The 13,659-nt window shown below is 38.5% G+C and overlaps 1 protein-coding gene across 4 annotated transcripts in view; it reads left to right on the top strand.

Annotated features, from left to right (window-relative positions):
* The window catches only part of NPAS3 (neuronal PAS domain protein 3), a 923,046-nt gene that overhangs the window by 690,090 nt on the left and 219,297 nt on the right, over positions 1-13,659 (top strand). For all 4 annotated transcript variants that reach the window (XM_066343094.1, XM_066343093.1, XM_066343091.1 and 1 more), the window contains one exon: positions 3,571-3,660. In XM_066343094.1, coding sequence (XP_066199191.1) covers positions 3,571-3,660 — 90 coding nt within the window. The remainder of the gene's footprint in view (positions 1-3,570; positions 3,661-13,659) is intronic.

Consider the following 13,659-nt stretch of genomic DNA (forward strand, 5'->3'; position numbering starts at 1 on the left):
GAACAGTAGATTGTATGATGGTTGCTGTGGTTATGTGGTTGCTGGTAATGGCAATCACAGGGCCCCCAGAGATGCATCCCCCATGGCATTCTACTGCTCCCTGCTCCGCAGACCGAAAGTGAGGTCAAAGATCCCCTAACAGCCTAACTGGAAGTCCCAGAACTAGATGCTCTATGCCGGAGTTCTGTTGTTTTGGCCTACAGACCTCCAGCACAGAGTGTCTACACTACAGCAAATGTTTTATCCTTGGCTACTAGTATCACCTGGCCGTGCAGGAGCCGAGGATGAAATGTCCTTCTCGGCATGCAGCCCCATACTTCTCTGGTATGCGCTGCATGCGACGGCGTGTCATCGAAAATGGCTACGTGTGTCAGTGCTGACACGCGTGTCATAGGTTCACCATCACGGTCATAGACATTCTCTTGTGATCTCTCTCTGTGTGTCCTTCTAATTTTATTGTAGCATTTTAAGGTTTGAGAAGATGGCTTACATCATGCTCAGTGATTGTATGCCAGGCCATGGCTCTTCAGTTGCATAGAAAACCCAGCCAGACCCTTTTCTCCATGGGGAAGGTCAAAGGGAGAGAGTTATGATCCTCATGTATCATCCTCGGGAGACATTTTACTTGAGGTGAAGATGTGTTGAATGAGATCCTTTTCACACTTCTGCAAAAGCAACTTCTCCCACTTTTGACTGGTTTATATAAGGTTCCACTGTACCATGCTCTAAGTCATATCTCACCATGGGGATTGGTGGTATTGTCAAAGCTAAGGAGCCCAGTTCTCCCTCTCTTTTTTAAAAAATTTTATTTAGAAAATTAAATTTAACAGGATGAGATTGATCAATAACAGTACATAGTTTTCAGGTAAATGTTTCAGTAGCATTTGAACTGTTGATTATGTTGTATACCCATCACCCAAAGTCGAATCATTTTCTGTCACCATATATCTGTCCCTATTTATATCCTTCCCCTAGACCAGGGGTCCCCAAACTACGGCCCGCGGGCCGCATGCGGCCCCCTGAGGCCATTTATCCGGCCCCCACTGCACTTCCGGAAGGGGCACCTCTTTCATTGGTGGTCGGTGAGAGAAGCATAGTTCCCATTGAAATACTGGTCAGTTTGTTGATTTAAATTTACTTGTTCTTTATTTTAAATATTGTATTTGTTCTCATTTTGTTTTTTTACTTTAAAATAAAGTATGTGCAGTGTGCATAGGCATTTGTTCATAGTTTTTTTTATAGTCTGGCCCTCCAACGGTCTGAGGGACAGTGAACTGGCCCCCTGTGTAAAAAGTTTGGGGACCCCTGCCCTAGACCCTCCCCTGTGGTAACCACTTCACTTTTATCTATGTCCATGAGTCTCAGTTTTATGTCCTACCTATGTGTGAAATCATATAGTTCTTAGCTTTTTCTGATTTACTTATTTCACTCAGTATAATGTTCTCAAGTTCCATCCATATTGTCGTAAATGGCAATATGTCATCATTTCTTATGACTGAGTAGTATTCCATAGTATATATGTACCATATCTTCATCCAGTCCTCTATCGAGGGACCCTTTGGTTATTTCTGTGTCTTGGTAGTTCTATTCTTAATTTTTTTTTACAAGACAGGTAATAACAAGTGTTGGAGAGGCTGTGGAGAAAAAGGAACCCAGTTCTCTTTAGTAGTCTTTTTTCCCCTGAGCCATCGCTGGTTCCAGGAAGGGTATTATACAGCAAAGATGATCCGGTGATCTATTGTGGAAGTGACTTATGAACTGTCTTGTCATCCCATTTCCCATTTGTCTCTAACTACTAAGGAGAGGATTCTATCATTTGAAACAAATCATTCAAAGACAAGTAAGAGGCTGCCTCTTATTATAAATATTTTAACTTCAGAAATGCTTTACAATTTATTTTTTCATTAATATGCATATAACAATTAGAGAATCTTTATTTTTCATGGAAGGCAGCATAGTTAGGGAGACTGCCAGCTTCCCAGTCCCAACTCCACCACTTCCTAGGGACAGGATGTCACCTACCTTTGCTAAGCCTCAGTTCCCTAGTATGTAGAATGTAGATAATAGTATAATGACCTCAGATGGTACTTGTAAACATTAAAAGAGACAAAATATGCAAAGTGCTTAGCACATACTGCTTAATATATATGAACTATTATTACTGTACTATATTAACCAAAAGCTTGTTTATCACATAATTTACTTTTATGTGGAGCAATACAGTGTGACTTTTGAATTGTTCTTAGAACCCACTTAATTAGAGGAGGTGTTCAGTGCTACCAACAGTGTCTGATCAGCAGGGCTATGAAAAAAGATTAGGAAGTGTGGAATTTGAATTTCATATGTACTTATAAATAGACACATACACACAGGTATTCCAATGAGCTTAGATACATATATACATAAATACATATGGTATATCGCTCCTCCAAAAGTTCAATATTTTAAGAGACTGAAATTACTGCTGAGATTTGAGACACTGTATTTTTCTAATTAAGTTTTACATGCTTCTTCCACATTTTAGTATTTAAGAATTATATCATTAAACAGTGTTGTCACTTAACCTGGTTCCCATTGTGGGTTTCCAGTTACTTCCAAATTCTCAGTTTCTTTAAATACCACTAATCTTTTAAACTTCTTTTCCCATGCAAGCACTATGTGTGTAATCTACCTGGTTAAAAATAAATAAATAAAGAAAACAAACAAACAAAAAAAACATAAGGATGATGGAACATGTAAAATGCACTTGGATTACAGGAGTTTAAGTTATTCTCAGTTTGAATTGTATATTGCAGTTGGACTCCATGATGATTTATAACATTTATCCAACTGAAAATGCAAATCTGCATCTAAAAAATGAAGAAAGGTTTCAAGAGTTACAGAGGATGTATAACATCCTTCTTTTTTTCTTTCCCCTTTCTTCTTTAGTTTCCATTTCAGGAGTCATAATAGAAAGTAGCTCTATCACAATAAAACTTTATACAGAGTTTTGGAAGAAAAAAAAGGGATCACAATTTGTAAGGTCTCACCACAATGTATTGACTTTTTCTATTTGTTCTAACACAATAGGCGCTGGAAGTGGGGAAGACATAATCCTTTATTAACTAGCAAATTACTGATGTCCATAGTAGCTCAAGTGGTGATTTTACTTGTGCTTCATACCTTCTTTCTCTCATTGCATTACAATTTATATTCCTGTTCAGCTATTCAATGGAGAATCTTGCAGATTTAATCTCAGTTAACTACTGAATCAAAAAAAAAAAAAAATAGCAACCTCTCATAAAATCAGCATGACCTGTTTTTAGACATGAATGTAATGTATCTTGATCAAAATGACAGGGACATAAGGAAATCACTGAAATAAAGGGAAGCTTCTGATCTTAATTTGGACCTATAATTTGTTCATGTATAATGCAATGCTCAAAGATCTTAGGACTGTTGTTAAACACAAAGGGGAAATAATGGTCTTTAATTTGATATGTATTACTTTATATCAGATCCCTTACTAATTAAATCTCCAGCATATATTTACTTATTAACCTACTTATTTATTTATTTTTTTCCCTGCAGTCCCTGGATGGCTTTGTATTTGCACTAAATCAAGAAGGAAAATTTTTGTACATTTCTGAGACAGTCTCCATCTACCTAGGCCTCTCACAAGTAAGTAAAACTCTTTGGATTCTTGGTGGTGATTGTGGAGGCTCCTTGGGCCTCATTCTTTCCCTTCCTCAGTGGATATTGTGTTTAGCTTTAATTGCCAAATTTATTCTTTGATTAATCTACCCGACTCTTCTCACAAAGTCAGTGGGAAAATGTTATGTCATTTTGGAAGGTTTGGGATAAGCTTGTGCTCAAAAACTTCAGTCCCCCTCATCATTCCTTACCCCTCTGAGGATCATTATTCATTTATTGAGAACAAATGAAGTTTCTTCCCTTGGTTGTTTTGAACTTTGAAACCTCTGTGCCCGGTAGGAGAGGGCCACACGGATATCACTTCCCTTGTGTCCTATTACTGGATGTTTATGGAGTACCCTGCATTATCCTGGGAGCTGACACAATGACAGGGAGACATTTGGAGTCAAGAAATGCTGAAAGAGACCATTAAAATGTGTTGCAGGGAGGGTTCCAGTAAGGATATATTTCACTGCCTCTGCAAATGCTTCCTAATGCTGAAAGACAATTTCATAATGCTAGATGACCTTTTATTATTTGCAGTTTAATTATGCATATGTATGTCTGTGAGAGGTTAAAAGGAAAGAAAATGGAGGCAGAAGGGACAAGGGACAACATCCTAGATGTCAGTTCTCGGTCTTCCACTGGAACATAAAACTTTTACTTCTATTAGATTCCAAGACATAGGCTGTGTCTAAAGAATGCCAAATACCCTGAAGAAAAGCTTGCAATCCAACTAATTATCCAGATGTTGTCTCCATAAAAATGCTGAACATCTGGATATCTCTGTATCCATACAAGTATTGGCTGAGTTTGACCCGTTTCGTCTGGTGATTTGGCAGAGGAGAGGTGCAGTCTGGGTTGAGGGACTGTGTGTGTGTGTGTGTGTGTGAGAAAGAGAGAGAGAGAGAGAGAGAGAGAGAGAGAGAGATATGACCTGCCAAGTTGGATAATCTACTTCTCATCCAGTTGCCCCTAGGAGCTAAAGATAGAGATAAGATTTGTCTCCTCTTAATCAGGACCCACTTCGACTCATTGCTTCTGAAAGTTGGCACCACTCTATGAAGACCTCCAGCATGGCTGGAATCTTCTGGCTGTTAGTGTGTTTGCTGGGTTAAAAGAGTTAAATCAAGAAAGACATTGGGAAATAATAAAGAGAGATATTTGGCCCTTGAGGAGGGTTGGGGGAGGAGAAACACTGCCAAATTTGATTATTTACTGTTGAGAATCCAAGCAAGGATCCATTAAGTCTTCCTTGAAGAACATGCAAGCTATATTTGCTATAGTATATAGAGTAATTTTATTTTATGCGGACTTCAATAAACCAAAAGCTAGAAACTAAACTATTATTAACTGAATATTAGTATTCTTGCATCTCATTGAAAGCTCTGGTTTTGTAATTGCCTCTAATAGACTTTAAGCCTTGTCTTAATCTGTCTGAGACCTCATATTGGGAATTTCCAATTTTGAAATTGGTGTGCTACCATAATACCATTTAAAAGCAGAAACGCTGCTGTTTGTTGTTCTGTAGTGCCCACATTCATCTGTTTTATGCAGACTATCCAACAAAGTTTAATCAGCCAGTGAAAAAGAAGGATGAATAATTACTTTAAGCAGGTAAATGCTAATTAGGGAACTCCTGAAAAGCATCCATTATATATACTCGCTCAAAACACATTTTACAGCCCTGGTTAGTGGTGTAATCCAAATTCTGTCAAGGCAACTGCATTTTCTGTAATTGAGATGTGTATGTTTGCTTTGCATAACAGATGGCTCTGTATGCTTAGAGTGATAGCTAGGAAAATAATAATTGCATTATTCTGGCCAAAAGAATATTAGCTCTTGGGTTTTGGCCATTTCAGCCCATCCTCCTGCCAGCACAGCATATGCACATATATGGATTGGATTTTCAGGGAAATTGATGCATCTGGAATAGTGTCGCCATCTGAAATATCGTCTGTTCAGGAAAAATTTGGCTAAAATCCTGTGCTGGTTTCTCCTTAAAAGCAGTTGATTTCACTGCTTCTCTACTGTAAGATTAAGTCAATCTTGTACTAAAATCTCAGTCAAATTATTGAGGTTTCTACAGAATGCAGCAGCTGCACAGACATGGCCCAGGAACAGGCAGTGCCCGGGCAGCCGTTTCCTGCTCATCTGGGATGGGTTTTAAAGTGCACATCAATAGTCAGCATCTTGCCTTCCCTGGGGCAGTGCCGGCCTCCTGCACTGTTGCCCTCTAGGTGGATGTGTTCACTGTTGCCCGAAATGGTCAAATATGCTGGTAGAGGCTATGAGGTATGAGACAGAGGTCGTCCTTCAAAGGCATTATGCAGGTGGAGTGATAAAGGGTAAGCCACTAGAAAGTGGTTTTTGCATATAATAATGTGTGTTTTTAGAGTTCAGAACTGAAGTTTAAGAATAGTTCTAAGTTAATGTGAAAGAATCTTATAAGAGCATGGTATGTTTTTAAATGCCTGAAAACTGAGGGGGGAAAAAAAGTCTATGCTAAAACTTCGGGGAAAGATTTCCAACCCAGTTGAAATTCTAAGTCCTAATTGGGAGATTAAGGTTCCTGAGACACAACCTCTCCCAAGTGTCCTTGGTGCACTCTTCAGTTGTAAGAATGTGAGGTGCTTATGAGTTGACATAAATGTAAAATGTACTCCCAAGTAATTAAGTAAATACTTAAGCTTTTACACACACACCCTTAATTAAATACGAACCAAATGCTCGGCTTGTGTCCTACAACTTTCTTTCAGGCTTATTCCATCATATTCTAGACAGTGATAGGAATCTATAAAGTTATGGTCCTCCCTTTCCTTTTTAAATAGTTCCATGAGATAAAGATGACAAGTAACCGTATCCTCAAAGATGCATTCAATGAAATTGTTGAGCTGTACGGGAGCATGGCGGTGCGTTAGAGCAGAATTCTGTCTGCACATGTAACTCTCAAGATAGTTCTTCCTCAGTTTTATTTTTTTTCAACATATAAATAAATATGGTGGCTTCAAAATGGCTTATGTTCAAGAAAGAATTAAGATTCTTTTTTAGCTCTTGAGAAAACTAAGTAGAGAAATTTCTGCTGAGCTCTGTGGTATAGGCTGAACATAGAGACAGCCAAAGTTGATTTTTCTTCTCTGCCACTGGGTGTGACATCTTCTGGTGGCCGGGGTTGGGGGGCTGTGCACCACCAGTCATTCTCCTTAGAGTATTTTCATGTCGTTGTAATGATGGCCATGAAGGCTCTGTGATGATGTCTGAACCTCTTCAGCCGCCCTTTTGACTGCCAGAGATATATAGTTAACTTCTCATCCAAGATGTAGTTTCAAGTTGTAGAAATGTATACTGTTCACTTGCTTCCCTTAGTAAAAAGGATTCTCAGTGACTCACCAGGAGGCCTTATCTTAAAGAAGGACCCCTAAACATTGATGCTGAGTTTGGTTTACGTGGAGATTAAATGACTTCCTATCCTGGGTGATGGCCTTCAGAGCTGCCAGACAAAGCTCTGCTCTCTAGCTGTGATGGAATAGGCAATAGTGAGCATGAAGGAAGAAGACAGAGTATCCTCTAACACTGAAAATGCAACAATGATACATACCCAGCATTTATGAAACCTCTTTCAACTATTAAAAGGCTTAAGCATCAAGAGTCTAAGGGAGTAGCTTATATAAACATATATAATAAAAAAACAATGGCAAAATAGAACTAGGTTATAAGGAAAAAAGATAAAAGTAGGTAATCTTTCACCATAGAATAGGAGAACACAATGAAATCTTATAAGAAGAGGTATATGTGGCCTGAGAAAGCTCCAGATTTAGTTATGAGTTTCCTGTTAGCCAAAGCAAAAAGGGAAATATAGCCAACCATCAAAAATAAGAACGCATCACTTCTTAAAGAAAGAGAAGTTTTTCTAGGACAGAAAGAGAAAAATAAATCTCAAATACAATTTTTATAGGGTCTAATATGTGGATTATACATATTGATTTGCTTCGGTGGAGTCCACATTCAAAGCAAAGCTGTAATCCACATATTAGACCCTATAAAAATTGAACAAACATGAACATACATATTGCAAATCTCATAGGCAGGCAGAGGACTTCCTCGCCCCAGCTGTTGGGGTGCCAAAGATTGTTTTGAGAGTTATGTTCTGGAATCTAGGACCTAAAATAGCTTTGACTATTTTGATGGTTTATGTGCTTGTGAATCAGCTTTCACTATTCCACGGACACACCCTGCATTTTCTTTTAAATACTGATGAGAAATTTAACTTATAGTTGCCAAAGGAGGAGGACATGGGTCTCAGTTAACTAGAGGATAAAAAAAGGACTCATAGCTTCTAAAACATTTTTCCTTGAAAGTGAAATGGGAGATGATGATTCTGATGTACACCTAAGCCTGCAAAATGTTTTCAAGTTAACATAGATCCCCATTTGAAATAGAATAAAATCTAGACCAAACTGGAAATTAACTGATTTTTCTGTCATGACATCATTAGAAATACCCTGCAGCCAGTTAAGCCCTCTCTTGAAATGCCATCTAACCACCTCCCACTGTCTCCAGGGCCCACCTTGCCTGTGACTCACTTCCCTTCTTCTCATTAAGTCCCGGTCATGGTGGAAGATACTTCCTCGTGGTTGTAAGCCAGCCAAAAGGTAGCTGCAGAAATTGGCTTGTTGCAAGGCAGCTTGCTGAAAGGGGCAGGGCGGCTGCAGAGTAAGAGCTAATAGAGGTGAAGGTGAAAGGGGCAAACATTCTTTTAAATTTGATCTTTTTTTTTTAGGCCATGCAGATATATTTACCATAAACTCCTTCCCATCCTGTTGTTCATCTCCATATTTTAGGTTTCTCTGCATTTGTTATATAGAATGGCAAATAAAATTACAGCTACAGCACATGAGTACAAGGTCAAATAAATGACAGAGCTCAGTCTATTTGTGAAGCTATTCTGAAAGGGAGCCATGGTGCCAAATGTGGTTTATTTGAATAATAAAGAAGAATTAGATTCCCCTGATAACTTGGCTGAGGGCCAATAAATCAGTGGAGGTTAAAGATGCTTTGCAACTGCCATGTCTTCCTTTTGCTTTTCCAGAGTGCAAACCTCAACGCTTCCACTCTGTTTTTCAATGCAAATCTAGTTGAGGTTAGTATGTGGCTAATTCTCTTGTTTCCATGATTGTAAAAGATATATATGTATATATTTCTTTAGTGGGGTAAAATAAAACAAAACAAAAAAGCAGGCTTTCCTTACAAGTTATTACTCTTGTTTGGCATCATAACATCCTAAATAGCTAGAATATAAAGGCAAAAAAGGGGGGTTATTTCAGTACAGTAGAGCATTTATAGTGACGGAGCCAGTGTTAGCATTTTTTCAGTTGGTTTTTAAAATTTATATGACACTAGGGTAACCTGGGTTCCTTCTTTAAATGAATGCTTGTAGCCCTCAAATATGACTATGTAGCCCCCTTTTAAAGTCTTTTAAATAAGAATGCCTTTCAAAAAAGAAAATGTATAATTTTCTGCTTATGTGTTTTTTCTCCCTGTCAAGCCTGCATTTTTCTCCTGTACTAATCATAAAAAAGTTCATCACTTCTGGGTGTAACAAAGAAAAATGCCCTTTTGAATGTGGAAGCTCTGAGGGTTTAGAGACTATTGAGAAAATATAAGTATCAAAATAATTCAGAAACACTACAAGGCACAGTGGCACATTATCAATTTACAACATTTAAATTGATAAATGCTTGGTGGTGAAGGCCTACAAGGGCACTTTGAAAAGCAAATAGCGACCTGGTGAAGAAATTGATTTCCACCCCCCTCCCTGAAAATGACTGCATGATGCATCATTTGACTGCATGCTGTCCGAGTGCTTGACAGAGATAATCTCAGCAATCCCATGGGTGACCTTATCGTTCTCACCAGGGCAACTTTGTCTACGTTCTGACTTTGTGCATGTCAAGGTTCCTCCCGGCAGGATCCTTGGGGGAAAAAGTTCCTCTGTTCGATCCAGATATTGAACTGCTCGCCTTTCCCCTCTTTCTCTTCCACTGCACCCTTCCAGATAGGCAAACACGCTCTTTATTTCATCCATAGTTATGAATGAGTCAGGCAGAAGAACACCGCAGCTCAGCGCTCTGTATCTTTGTGGAAGCCCTTGTTACCTTTTAGTTCACACAGTTCTAGGTGATAACCTGTGTTAGCTGAAATCTTTTTTTTTTTTAATCAGGAAAAGTAGAAAAATTTCAGAATGTTCTCCTATAGTGCTTTCCCATCTTTAGCAGAATGGGAAAAGCTAATCATTTTCTTTCTTCCTTGTACTTACAAGGTTTTTTTTTTATTTCCTCCCCTGCAGTCTGCACATAGAAAGCTTCTGTAACTGCTTTAATCCATGCAGCTTGGTTTCAAAGAATATTGTCCCTTCACCATCCGATGATGCTAGGTGCTTCTCATGCAACTGTAAAATGATGTAATGTTGCCACGTGGCCCCAGGGGCCTGGCACCCTGTGCCGTCTGGCTTTGCACCCCAGAGACAGACTCTAGGGCGGAGATTTGCTGTAATCCGCAAGGCTTCATTAGGACCACTGGTGTTTAGAAAATATTTTTCTGTTGGGAAGGAATAATTGACTATTCCTTTATGCTTAAAATTTTTCCGTTGATATATATGAATGTGTGTGTGCACCCCTGTTTATCAGCAATGTTCCTGACATACAGCTTGTCATTGATAATTACAATTCTTGATTAGCTGCTTCTTGAAAACAGCAAATACCCTGCCTGGTGTGGCCCCATGAAGCTCCAGTCACCACTGGCTCTGACACCCTCGGCTCACCATATTCAACCCCTCTTACCTCCTTCTTTCATCCACAACATTAATTCTGAGTGAACAAGACGTGCTTCCTTGCTTTTGACAAGATTTGCTGCAGTCTCATGCGACAAAAACCCAACACTCATTCCAGATTCAGAAAGTAGGATTTATAACAGCATTTTAATTTAATGTTGGATGTCGAACATATAAAGAGATCACAGTAGTACTAGAGCTGAAAATTGATGCCTTTTTTATTAGTGTCCTCTCAGAAGTGGGTGAGATGCTGTTTGTGCAATGGAGCACAGAGCCGCACAGTCAGATGAATGAGGATATGCTATCTGCAAGGAATCATATTTCAAGCCACTGTCGGCCTCTATTGATGTGCTCAGAGTTGAAAGGTTATGCTAGTAAATGCCATCCGAATTTCCAGCATTAGAAATCGGTAGAATAATCTGCCGGCTGTCACTTGATGCTCAGCCTAAATGCACTGCACGGGGATGTTTTACTTATTTTAACTCCAAATTAATTTCTGATTACTGGCGCATTTCTTTCTCTCGTCCATGTTTTCATCAGTCCCCAAGTGGGACTGATTTTTAACAGGCCTTTCAAAGTAAACCAAAATCTCTGAAAGAGAACGGAGGAAATTTGCATCATTATATACAAGCATTATTTTCTTATTTGTTCCTTTGGACATGTCTCACCAGGCATGGACGTCAGAACACACACAGTCTGTGTGCAAAAGGGGCTTTTCCAGTTAGACTGAACTGCAGAACCACAGGACAATAAAAATAGGCTCACTGATTTCAAACATATTAGTTAAAGCCCTTTCACATTGCTTTTTAATTTCTAGAGTTAGTATGCTCAAGACAAAAATACAAAAAGTAAATGAAGTGTCTCCTTTCTTTGGGATCAGGAAATCTAAAGTCAGGAAAAAAAACTTCTGAGGAGCTAGCTTGTTTGATGTGTGTGGATAAAATAGCATTTTCATATTCATTTTTTAAGGTAGAGCATGAGCAAATGTAAGATGGAGAAGAAAATTTAGTCATCATTCTAAGTCCGTAATTTATTCATTTTTAAATAATGAAACGGTGTTTTTTTGAATTAACCCATGTATTATTCATGTAGGCATTGGCAATGTAATGTCCCTGGTTTTCTGGAAAGCAATGTACATTTCTTTGCCTGACAAGCAGTATTTTCTATATAGTATTAATTTAATGGCTTATTTTATTATGCAAAGTTGGAAAGTAAGATAATTTCTATCTATAATGTGGTACTTATACAGGAGATATATGCAAAATAATAGCTCTGCACCTAAGCCAGTGAGCCTTCCTCAGTTAGCCTGGACCCTATGAGTGGGATGAGTGAATGCAAACTGCTCATATGAAGAATAAGAAATAACTTGACCTCCTAGGAGGAGGTCACAAAACCGTTAAATTCGGGGGAAATCCAAATTTCATTTCTGCACATACACATTCAATTTATATTGGGTTTTAGCTCTTACATAAGAAGACATGGTTTTCATGTTAGGAGTAACATGGCAACAATTTCAGTTGGAATATAATAAGGAAATTGACTTCACGTTTTTTGCACAAGTTCTAGAAGTAGGCTGATAGCCTGAAGAGTGATGCTGGTTTGAGACAGCCAACGCCCCTTGGCTTTTCCCTCTTCTTACTCTCTCTGTTCCCTTTGGATGACAGTCCAAAAAGATAGTCTCTAGTTTCTAAATAGTCATTTTTAAAGAGACTGGTAAGAATTGTTCCAATGATTTAGATGTACATGCCTAACTATATGTATACAGTGGTACCTTGAGATACGAATTTAATTCATTCTGTAACTAAGCTCGTAAGTCAGTCAACTCGTATATCAAACTGCAGACACTGGACCCGTGTACCAACACGCCAACTAGCGGCAGCTTCCTGAATCACAACTCATATCTCGAAATTTTGCTCAGATCTAGAACAAAAATATGGACTGAGTCGCAGTTCGTATCTTAAAAAATTTGTATGTTGGTCTGTTTGTATCTCAAGGACCACTGTGTGCATATATATATATATGTATAAATTGGTCTCTTTCTAATTGTGCCCACTGTACTTTTGTCTACTGATATAAATAATCTTCAAAGAGATTGCACTAAAACAGCAAACCAGGTTTCCTTTGGGTGGTCTCCACCCCTTCCAGCTACCTACAACTGCAAATTTATCATATTCCATAATAAAGCAAAAAGTTCCTCTGACGCTGTTAATTTTTAATGTGCTCACAGATTAAATCTATTACTTTCAATAACTATGCAAACTTTTTGAGAACAAAAGAATGCATGCAGAAAGAAGTTTTCCCTGGGAAGGAAAATACTAGTTTTAGATTGAATGTCTTCTGGGCCAGTTAAGGCCCTTGGCAGAGATGACAAAAGAACACCTATGTGCCAAGCGTGGCATTTGGTGGATCTCAGGAGCATGTCAGTAACACAGCATTCCAACATCAGGCAAAGAATCCTAGGTGCCATTTAGCTTTTCATCTAGGTTTTGGTGAAGCAAGCTTTGTGCACTACCTCCCTTTTGGCCTTTGTCCCCAAAAGAAGCATTATTTTAGAACCACAGGCAATCCCTTTAGCAATGCCCTGCCAAGGAAACAATAGGAAATGCCCTCTCAATCAGGAAAAAGCTAAAGCTGTGAGGAGCATACACTCAGGAGACAGTGCCGTGAACCTCTGTGTTTTATTATCATTCTATAATCTGTCTTGACATTCAGGTGGCTGTTCCTATTGTATTTTATTAGATGCTTATACTTGGTTAATCAAGTCCCTAATTGTTAAACTTGGTACTTTTTGAAGCTTAAAAATCACTTTCCCAGAATGTATTTGTGTGTATATATATGAGACGCTGAGAAATGTTTCCAGAAAACAGGAACTGAATCTTCCCCATGAAATGTACAGGCTTGCTTTTTTTTAAGAAAGTTGAGATTAGCAAAATTGTAAATGACTAAAGATTATCTATACTAAGAAGTATTCCTTTAAGTGGTTAGTTTGTTTCTTGCTTTTCAGTTATCTATGCAGATATTCATAATCTACTTGAGAAAATCAAAAGAAAGTGAAAGAAAGAGAGAGGCACAAAAAATTGAAAGCATTCAGAGGCATTCCACTTTAAGCTCAATCAGGGATGACCATGTGGACGTTGCAGTTCTGTTGGCAGATAACG

Source organism: Saccopteryx leptura, chromosome 6, assembly GCF_036850995.1.
Source record: "Saccopteryx leptura isolate mSacLep1 chromosome 6, mSacLep1_pri_phased_curated, whole genome shotgun sequence".
Lineage (NCBI taxonomy): Eukaryota > Metazoa > Chordata > Mammalia > Chiroptera > Emballonuridae > Saccopteryx > Saccopteryx leptura.